Source organism: Podarcis gaigeae, assembly GCF_964106915.1.
Source record: "Podarcis gaigeae genome assembly, chromosome: Z".
NCBI classification, from domain to species: Eukaryota; Metazoa; Chordata; class Lepidosauria; order Squamata; family Lacertidae; genus Podarcis; species Podarcis gaigeae.
The window spans coordinates 44,104,480-44,115,112 of record NC_139691.1 but is presented as its reverse complement, the minus strand read 5'-3'; the positions used below and the strand labels follow the sequence as shown (position 1 = coordinate 44,115,112).

At 45.5% G+C, this 10,633-nt stretch overlaps 1 protein-coding gene and 1 long non-coding RNA gene across 5 annotated transcripts; one reads left to right on the top strand and one right to left on the bottom strand.

The window, feature by feature from the left end:
• Nucleotides 1–204: 204 nt before the first annotated feature.
• SLITRK2 (SLIT and NTRK like family member 2) lies at nucleotides 205–5,067 on the top strand. 4 transcript variants are annotated; one of them, XM_083722818.1, is made up of 3 exons: nucleotides 205–557; nucleotides 1,139–1,351; nucleotides 2,348–5,067. In XM_083722818.1, the coding sequence occupies exon 3, from the start codon at nucleotides 2,391–2,393 to the stop codon at nucleotides 4,962–4,964; it is 2,574 nt and encodes an 857-aa protein (XP_083578944.1). In that variant the 5' UTR covers nucleotides 205–557; nucleotides 1,139–1,351; nucleotides 2,348–2,390; the 3' UTR covers nucleotides 4,965–5,067. The 4 variants fall into 4 exon arrangements, with proteins under 4 accessions (XP_083578944.1, XP_083578941.1, XP_083578943.1 ...); XM_083722815.1 differs by having other exon boundaries at nucleotides 1,123–1,351; XM_083722817.1 differs by having other exon boundaries at nucleotides 205–561; nucleotides 1,123–1,351.
• A 12-nt stretch (nucleotides 5,068–5,079) lies between these two features.
• Nucleotides 5,080–10,399, bottom strand: LOC310837094. The gene is made up of 2 exons (XR_014560429.1): nucleotides 7,091–10,399; nucleotides 5,080–7,055 (listed from the first exon to the last, which is right to left on the bottom strand). It is a non-coding gene; the product is annotated as an uncharacterized lncRNA (long non-coding RNA).
• Between the last annotated feature and the right edge of the window lie 234 nt (nucleotides 10,400–10,633).

Genomic DNA, 10,633 nt, shown 5'->3' with positions numbered 1-10,633 from the left:
GGAGCCTTGGAAGAGCTCAGTCGTTTGTGCCAGTCTGGAAGAGCGACAGGAGTGGGGGGGGGGAGGGGGAATCTAGCCTTTATTTTTATTATTAATATATTTTTAACCAAACAAACAAAAAAAAGAGTCTCCGCCCCGTGTTTCCCCGGCTGCCCCAGCAACACCATCCCCGCGCGTGACGTCAGCCCCCAGCTCGGTCCAAGGCGAGCCTGCCAAAAGGCTGCCCATTCAAAGTGCTTTGGCAGCCGTCGGAGCTGGAGAGCGAGAAGCGAGCGCTGCTGCCTGCTTCTCCCGGTTGCCCACGCCTCGTCTACCGTTTCCTCCCAGCCTTGCCTATCCCAGCAGTCGATTCAGCAGGGGAGGCTTTGCAAAGGTCCCGCTGAGCATCCCCCGGAGAGAGAGTCACAGAGGAGGGGAAAAAACCATCCCGTCTGTGGTCCTTCCTTACCTTCTTGCAAGGCGCTCTTTTCGCTTCCTCCGGCTCCCAGGCGAGGATGCTGAAGGCGTCGTGGCTGCGCGAAGAGGCGAAGGAGGGCAGGCTCCGCTCCTCCTGATGAGTGAGTACCGCAGCCCTTGGCTCTGGCGCCAGCATGCCTGCCTCCTTCAACGCCCCCCCCCCCAACCCGCTTCCGCCTCGGCTCTTTTCACCCGAAGCTGCTAGAGGGGTTTTTTTTAGGAGAGGGGATTTTTTTGGGGTGGCGGTGTATTATTTCTGTAGTATTCCTGACCTTGCGAAAACCAACATAAGTGGAGAAGGACAAGGGATCTGAGGGAGATGTGGGGCGGTGGAGAGCTAGAAGGGGTCTCAAGTCGTATTTGATCTCCCCACAACCCGTTTTCTCTGCGGAAGAGAAGCCAGGCAGTGGTTCAAAGGAAGCGCAGGGCACTGGAGAGTTCAGGAGGACAAATGATTTTGGAGGGGAGAGGCACGGGGAGGGGGGGGAGTTCAGTTTTGGGAGTCTGGAGCTGACTTTGGTCCCTTCAGCTTTCTCCTTCCCCCATGGTGTGAGGATGCTTCAATTGTACAGAAAGGGGGGGAGGAGAGTTTAGGGGTGCAGAGTTCTCAAATGCTTAGATTTTGTCGGGATTCTCAGATGTCTGATTTTCTTTAAACAATTACAGTATTTATTTATTGAAGAGGTGGAAGAGGATATGATGCTTCCTTTGGATTTCCCCTTCCCTGAACTAGAGGTGCAAAAATAATAATGCTGGAATAGGTTTTAGAAAAGATTGAGTGAAGAGAGCAAAGAAGGTCAAAAGGTTTACAGCAGCAAGGTCTACAGTCATCAAACATGTGGTGAGAGAAGTGGAGTGGACTTCAGTTCCCACCCCCAATAACCATCTATGTCAGGTAATTTAAGGCTGTGCTGAAATCCTATTGAAATTTTGGAGGGAGAGAGTTAAGAACAAAAGGTTCCTGGGTCTGCAAGGTTCATAGAACATTTTTTAAAGTGTTTGTGGGGGGACATCAATTCCATTATACTCACGTACCTCCTTCCAACCTTCCTATTGGGTAAACTAGGAAGTAATTGAATTATATACAAAGAAGAAGGAGGAAAGAAGAGTGAGACAGACAGATTGAAAGAAAGAGGCAAGATTTCTTTTCTCTGATTAATTTTTTCCCTGCTCTTCTGGAAGATGACAGGACCCAACCAAGGCGTTGGTTACAGCTCTTGATGAGTTGATGGGACTGGTAGCAAGTGATCGGGATGGAAATTATGGGGCTGAGAGTCTACTCCACAGCACTGAGAGCTTTTGATTGCTGTGAAAATGTGGGAGGCGGAAAGAAGCAGGCAGGGCTAGCTGGGTAAAGCTGTGGGGGATGAGCGCAGCTCCTGCCTTGGACAAAAGTGGCAAGGGAGGGGTGGGGAGTGCATGGATTTTCAGGGGAGGGTGAAAGAGGAAAAGCAGAAAGGAACTCCAGAGAACTGTCAGGTCAGGAAGTATTGCTATAATAATACAACCTGGCTGATGGAGGGTAGAGAGCAGGGATGCTAGAGTTAAGTAGGACATGGGGCTGTTAGCAAGCTAATGCTTCCCACATCTTTCTGATCCCCTTCCCAGGAGTTCAGGGGTGGTGGGCAGAGCTGGCAGAGAACAGAAGACCAAATAATAGAGGGAACAGACTGTAAGCCTGTGGAATCAAGGTGATGGGAGTCAGGAACCAAGAAGATGACAGGGGACATGTGAAAGGTGGCAGGGGCCCTCTTGTTGAAAGGAGGCCCTGAAATGCATGCCAAGTTTAGCACACAGAGCTGTTGAATTTTCTACCTTGCCAGCTGGCCATTGCCAGTGTTGTTGTTGTTTAACCGGGGTTCTGATTTCCTCCCTCCACACTTCCCTCCAGGTTTGCCTGTCCACGCAGAAGCTGGGCTGGACGGAGCATAAAGATGCTGAAGGGTGCTTGGCTGCTCAGTGTCTTCACAGTGGCTGGGATCTGGCCGACAGAGAGCCGCAAGCCTGCCAAAGACATTTGCAGCAAGAGCCGCTGCCCTTGCGAGGAGAAGGAGAACGTGCTGAACATTAATTGCGAAAACAAGGGATTTACGACTGTCAGCCTCCTCGTGCCGCCACCATCCAAGATCTGCCAGCTCTTCCTCAATGGCAATGCCTTCACTCGCCTCTACCCAAATGAGTTTGTCAACTACTCCAACGCGGTGACCCTGCACCTGGGCAACAACGACATGCAGGAGATCCGAGCTGGGGCCTTTGTAGGCCTTCGGACCCTTAAGAGGCTACACCTCAACAACAACAAGCTGGAAACCCTCCGAGAGGACACTTTCCTAGGCTTGGAGAGCCTGGAGTACCTTCAGGCTGACTACAACTACATCAGCGCCATCGAGGCTGGGGCTTTCAGCAAGCTCAACAAACTGAAAGTCTTGATCCTGAATGACAACCTCTTATTGTCACTCCCCAGCAACGTGTTCCGTTTTGTCCTGCTAACTCATTTGGACCTCAGAGGGAACAGGCTGAAGATGATGCCATTTGCTGGAGTCCTGGAACACATTGGAGGCATCATGGAAATCCAGCTGGAGGAGAATCCATGGAACTGTACCTGTGACCTCCTGCCTCTCAAGGCTTGGCTGGACACCATCACTGTCTTTGTAGGGGAGATAGTCTGTGAGACCCCGTTCCGGTTGCATGGCAAAGATGTCACACAACTCACAAGGCAGGATCTTTGCCCACGAAAAAGTGCAGGTGACTCCAACCAGAAGGAGAAGCATTCCTCACACTCTGACACACATGCCCAGAGATTTCCCCCAACAACTAATTCAGCCGTTGGTGCCACCAGAGCCCCGAAATCCAGTCGCCCACCCAAAACAAGGAATCGCCCAACTCCACGGGTCACAGTGTCTAAAGACAGGCAGATCTTTGGGCCTATCATGGTTTACCAGACCAAGTCCCCTGTGCCACTCACTTGCCCAAATGGCTGCGTCTGCACTTCTCAAAGCTCTGACAGTGGGTTGAATGTCAACTGCCAAGAGAAAAAAATTGGCAACATCTCTGATCTCCACCCAAGGCCCAGCAATCCAAAGAAACTCTATCTCACAAGTAATTACTTGCAAACTGTCTACAAAACAGATCTCTTGGAATACAGCTCATTGGATTTGTTGCATTTGGGAAACAACAGGATTGCAGTGATTCAAGAAGGTGCCTTCTCTAACCTCACCAGTTTACGCCGACTCTATCTCAATGGTAATTACCTTGAGATCCTGTACCCTTCCATGTTTGAAGGGTTGTATAGCCTGCAGTACCTCTATTTAGAGTATAACGTTATCAAGGATATCCTGCCACGTACCTTTGATGCCCTGGGGAACCTTCACCTGTTATTTCTGAACAACAATCTGCTGAGGTCCCTGCCTGACAATGTGTTTGGGGGCACAACCCTGACCAGACTCAACCTGAGGAACAACCATTTCTCATACTTGCCAGTGCGAGGGGTCCTTGACCAGCTTTCAGCTCTGATTCAGATTGACCTCCAAGAAAACCCTTGGGATTGTACTTGCGACATCATGGGGCTGAGGAACTGGATTGAAAGAGTCACAGAGCAAAACAACCAGCAGCTGGGGACCCCCGTTGTTATTAATGAAGTCATCTGTGACTCTCCAACCAAGCATGCTGGAGCACATCTCAAGACCTTAAGCAAGGAGGCCATCTGCCCTGAGAACCCCAATCTGTTAGATTCTTCTTTTCTGCTGCCAAATCTGAACACAGACATACCACAGGCCTTCAGTATTTTTCCCAGCTCCTATCCAGAAATACGTACTGAAGTCCCTCTTTCTGTCTTAATTTTGGGCCTTCTGGTCGTGTTTATTTTGTCTGTCTGTTTCGGGGCTGGTCTATTTGTCTTTGTTCTCAAACGTCGCAAGAGTATGCCAAGCGTTCCCAGCAGTGCCAACAATCTTGACGTAAGCTCCTTCCAGTTGCAGTATGGGTGCTACAATAGCGAGGCGCACGATAAAGCAGAAGGGCATGTGTATAATTATATCCCACCTCCTGTCGGCCAGATGTGCCAGAACCCCATCTACATGCAGAAAGAAGGAGACCCAGTGGCTTACTATAGGAATCTCCATGAGTACAGCTACAGTAATCTCGAGCCTAAGAAAGAGGACTCTGCCAGCCTAGCATTTACAATCACTGCAGCAGAAATGCTGGAGAAACAGGGCTTTTCGAGGGAACCGGAGCTGCTGTATCAAAACATAGTGGAGAGGGTCAAGGAGCTGCCCAGTGGAAGCCTGGTCCATTATAACTTTTGCACCCTCCCCAAAAGACAGTTCACACCTTCCTATGAGTCAAGGCGACAAAACCAGGACAGAATAAATAAAACAGTTTTGTACGGGACTCCCCGGAAATATTTTTCAGAGCAATCCAAACCTGAACTTCCTTTATTGCAAGAGAAACTACAGACTGAACCAGACTACCTCGAAGTTCTGGAAAAACAAACTGCCATAAGTCAGCTGTGAAGTGGAGCCAGGGTTGGGGAAGGCTGGGCTGAGGATTCATTTGCTGGGGGAGAAGTCTTTTTTTAAAAAAGAGAAAGAAAGAAATGAAAGAAAGAAAGAGAGAAAGAAAGAAAGAAAGAAAGAAAGAAAGAAAGAAAGAAAGAAAGAAGGAAACACTAACCCAATTCCGAACTTGACAGACCAAGGCAATGTGTCAAATCCTCAAGAGTTTCCACATTTTAAATTCTCAAACAACTCTTCTACAACGCCAGGGCTATGATGGGTGCTTTTCTTTTTCTGCTATGTCCCTTTTAAGTTATTGCTTGGATTTCTCCACATCCCATCCCTCAGCCCTTTGGGAACTGAGGCTGAACCTTAATGTTTTTACTGGAGCAGTTTTGCCTACATTTCTTTCTGGGATGGGGGTGGGGACATAGGACAGTGAAAGGATGCTGGGGGGAAGTTTCCCCCCTCCCATACACTTGAAAGGGAATAGATATTCTCCAAGAATTCTCTCCTCCCCAGACTTAGACCGTTTCTTCTCTCCCCCCCCCTTTTTTGTAAATAATATTGTCAGTACAGCTCTTTCAATTACCAAGTGCAGCCACAGGGCGTCACTTCTTTTTTCCTTTCCCTTTTTGGCATTAAAGTGCCTTTGCACTTTAAGTACCTTATTACTTAAGTGTTGCGCTTAGCTTTGAGAAACCTGAATCTATTTTAATGTGTTGTGTAATTTTTTCTTTTTGAAATTATTTTAAAAAGAAGGAAATGTAAAAAATAGATCTCTTACGTGTCAGCTGCATTCAGCTGAAAGGGGCTGCTGTTTCACTGACAGCAAAAATCAGCCCGTCTTTGTTAAGTGATTCTAGTTCAAAGGCTTTTAAAAAAATAGACTGAATTGTAAATTGTGTAAGTTTCACTCTTTCCCAGCCCCCATCAACAACTTCTCCCCTCCCCAAGTCAGGTTTGTTATTTTTTACCTGGAAGATTGCAATCAGCTAAAAAATTACCAGTGGGTTGGGGCACTCTGCTGCCCCAGTTGGGAGTGATAGTTCATTAATAAAAAGACATTTAACATGATAAGGACCCTATTCAACCAATATCCCATCTTCGCTACACTGCAGCTCCTAACACCATTGTAGTGTTCAGTGTTTTCATTTCCCCCCTCCCCAGGTTTTTTGCCTAATTAAGAGAACATTACTCTCTACCTGTAAATATTTTTTTCTGCAGTAAAATTAGATATTTTTATACGTTTAATGACAGGCGTTTACCTTACTCATGCTGGAGGATAAAATTTAAACTGCGGGGGAGGGGCATCTTCATCCCCCCTTTTCTTTCCAGGCATAATATTTTATTTATGCTAAGCATGTCTACCAGTAGGTATTTCCATATATCACCCTGAATAAGGAAAGTGCTTGTTTAATCTTGGACAACCTTGCAGAGGATTTTCAGCGTCTGGAGTAGAACTGGATTAAAATCCCTTTCCCTGCAGAAAACCTACGGAGTGTCCTGGGTCTAATTCCTTTGTGTTAGATTTTACTGAATCTAAATACGCACACCCTGTCATCCATACACATCAGAAAAATGACAAGGAATTAACATGTATCCAAGGCAGCAATTCTGTATTCCTGGGAGGGTATACCAGGGGTCAGTAGGTCTGCATCCAATGTTGGTCTTACTCAGAGCAGGCCCATTGAACTCAATGTACATGCCTAACTGTGGCCCACTAAATTCCCTAAGGAGAATTTAGTTGAACACCAACCTCCCCTAAGGATGTTCTGGGTTGATCTCTTTGAAGGGAAAGTGAGAGGTCTGCTTACAGAGACAAGAGATCTTACCTCAGCAGGCCTCTCTCCTCACCACTGCAGGATAGTAGAGGCAAAAGGGCTGGATCAGGGATCCTTTTCTCAAGGGCTGGATCAGGGATCCTTGTATCCAAAACCTTCCCATTTTCCCCACACACCTCTGAAAGCCTACACCAATTGCTCCAGTTAGAAATGCATGAAGAACACATAGATTCTCCCAGTACTGCCATGATGCTGTGTGCTGTTTGGAGAACTTGGGTCCTCCTGTCTCACTTTCCCACCTATACCAAATTATCTAGAACTAAGCCTCATTGAACTCAATGGGCTTTACTTTGGTGTTGCCTTGGCAAGACTTGTGCTGCTAATTGGACAGAAGAAATGACCAAATGCTTCAGAACATACTAAGCTGCCTCACAAGGAGTCAGACCATTGGTCCATCTACCTCAGTACTATCTACACTGTCAGCTCTCCGGGCTTTCTGACAGGGGGCATTCACAGCCTTCCATGGAGATGCTGGGGATTGAACCTGGGACCTTCTGCAGGGAAAGGAGATGCTCAGCAACACAACTTCCCAACTGCTAACTTTTGCTTCTCATGGTGAGGGGTCAGATACAGCTATAGATAGATATAGGTGTCAGCTGGCGCAACAGTCCTCCCTACCCACTCCTCTCCCCACACATACCCTATGCATTTCCATATATGCTCTGGATGTTGGGGGGGGGGCATAGAGCAGATTTAGGATGTGCACGAGGAGGGAAGGGGAAAGTTCCATTCTGCAAGCAGAAATCCTTGCACTGAGGGAATACATTCGTAATTCTACAACTCAATAGTAACAAACTGCTATTATCCCTGCCATCAGCCTTACAATGTATAAAGACAGACCCACAAGGAAAGGACAGTGGATGGAAAAGCTAGAGGAGGGTGATCAGTTTCCCAGCGACATAACACATCATTGAGCTATAGGAGAGCATCCAGTCCTACGCCAGGTTGATCTTCCCTTGCTGGTGTTGCTGCCTGAGTAGCAGTTGGTGGCTCTTGTTCCTTTGTATGGCATATGTAACTGGGGTGTGTGCTACAACCCAAATGTCAGCATCTATTACATTTTGTTGATTCCCGTAAGAGAGAGTCACACATTTGCTTAATTCTCCCAATAACATCAAAGGGTTCTGTTGGTAGGGATGTGGAAATCCAGATGCCCATCACCTCTAGCACCTGAAAAATTGGCTGTGGTGCCACAGTCACTGCTGAGAACAGGAAGCAGGTATGCCCTCCTCCAAGAGTGTTGCTAGGTTTTTAAAAGTCTCATTTCTCCCCCTTCTCCTTCCCAATGACTTGCTCTTATTTACAACAAAACCAGCCTTGTTCTGGTCCCTTGTGTATATTTGCTGCAGATTTGCCCATGATACAGATTCGCATAGAATGTGCATATGTAATGATATATACAAGTTAGGTCCCTGAGCAAACAGAGATGGTGAAGTATCTCTCTGGAAGCATGCTTTTCAGCATGCCCTGCAACTAAGGAGGGACAGAAATTCAATTCAGTTCACATTTAAAGGCGAACCTACATAATTCTTAACTTTCTGAAATGATACATGAACTGAAACTCAGCCATCCCTCAAAATTCACAGACCACTGAATTCTGCAATGCAGTTCTCCAATCAAGTAATGTGCACAGGTATGCATTATATTAGAGAAAACTGCTTTGCAAAAGTTTTCTGTGTTGGGCAAATTATATCTTTTTACAGAGCAATTCGCACTAAAATGCTGACAAATTTTCATGAGCAGGGGCAGTCATGAACTGCTGCAGAAATGTGGAGAACTGAATTTGATATTGGAAAAATGAGGAACCAAAATTGATAAGATACACCCGTCCATAGCTGCAGCCCAGTGATGCTGCTTTCTATTGTAAGGGCAATAATACTAGTACATGGGGACCCAGGGATCAGCACTTACTGTAAGTCCCAAACCTTTGACTTCCATCCCTTAACACTACTCTCCACCTTTTCTTGTGTGCTGTTCAGTGTGCAACCTGGTTGCCACATTCCCCTTGCTTCCATGTCCCTGTAGTCCCTGCAGTCCTGCCCACCTGTCAGATTTGGCCAGTGGTGGAGCCAAAAATGTTCTTCACCTCTGCACCAGTGGAAAAGTTCCCCAGTCAGATGCTGTGACTTCCTGAGCCCAGCACATCTCCATTAAGCACTGCCCAGGAGGAAGAGGGGGAGGGACTGAACACAGCCTGGGAACACAAACACTCTCTCTCCTTTTCCTGGCACACTCTTACCTCCATCTCTCAATCTTCCAAGGCGGCTCCTGCAAAATCTACACAAAATGCAAAACAAGCAAACAAAAGCCAGGAGGAGGCACCCTAATGCATGATAGAAATTTGTCCCTACATGTTTCAGGCTTGCTGTTCTCTATCAAGGGCAAACTTCTTACCACTCTGTAAAAACAAACAGGCAATATCTTCCTTTTACTCTCCTCTATCTTTACATAAGCAGGGACTCTATTTTCTATAGGATTTCTTATTTTCATCCTGTCAGCTCATTGTTTCTAGCTGCTTAAAAAACAAGTTGGGATAACTAACTCCAACATTTTGCAAACATATTTGCAGGAAAAAAATTAATATAAATTTTATTGGGGCCATTTTTTTTTAAAAAAAGCCTAATATCAGTCCTTCTTCTCCACATCTATGCTTTGGTTTGTATCTTCAGTTTAATCTTTTTTCCTGGCTGCTTCAAACACCTATTCATTTCCTTAGAACACAGAACCTCATGCAACTAACCAAAGCTTGACAATTCCTTATTAGGCTCTAAATCATATTTGCCTCCTTCTTAGCTGCAAACATAATTATGGAAGTCCCCCCAAACCTTCTTCTTCCCAACAAATTGCTCTTATTTACAACAAAACCAGTTTTGTTTTTGGTCCATTGTAAATCCTTATGCAACTGGAATGGTGCTCAGCATATAAAGTAGGGCAAGCCTTTCAATTCCTTATTAAAGCAATTGATGGCTTCTGAAAGGAGTCCACTGTTTCCTTTTCATAAATAGGTTACCGGACATAATAATCCTTTTATTATCATGTGGGTAGGGAACTGGACTCCGCTGGATGGAATTTTCAAGCTTTTGCAGTTACTGATTATATCTTATCTACCAACTGGGAACAATCTTAAGCCACGAGATTTTTTTTTATTATAAATGCTGGCAGTCAAAGCTGTTTTAATTGGAGTGGTGCCAACAGGAAGTAGCCTTATGTTAGGGCACAAAACACAGGCCTCGTGAGAGAGTCTGATTTATCAAGTGATCTTCTCATGGCTTAACGCGACATCTACATAAACACTCTCTTGAACATAACTTCTTCTTTGCATTTGGAGTCCAGAAGACCCTCCCCATTTGCAGCCCATTAGATTGACTTTAATAATGGAAGAGCTGGTTGGGGAAACAGTCCTCCAAACCCATATTGACTTCAAGAAGGAAAATAGTACCCCATTAGCAGAAGTTGGAGTACTGAACTGGAATGGCATCTGATCTTGAGTGAGCTCCTTGTTTGAGGACTTCTGAAAGCATCTGATGAGTGATTCTGTCCTTGGGTTTAACAAAACATACTTCTCACTTAAATAGTTTGAGAAAAACAGGTAGAGAATGGTTATATATATATATATATATATATATATATATATATATATATATGGCATTGGATAAGTCAGTTTTCTATATTTCTCCTTTCTGCATTTATTACTGTTGCTGTCTTATGAGAGCAATCCAATTTTACACAGAGAGTGTTTCAAGTAAACATTTATTTTTGCAAGAGGCATTGGTCTATTTATTTTCACTCCTGAAAAAAAATACTAATAATCTCAGGGCTAGTTTAAATCTTCACATAGCTTGC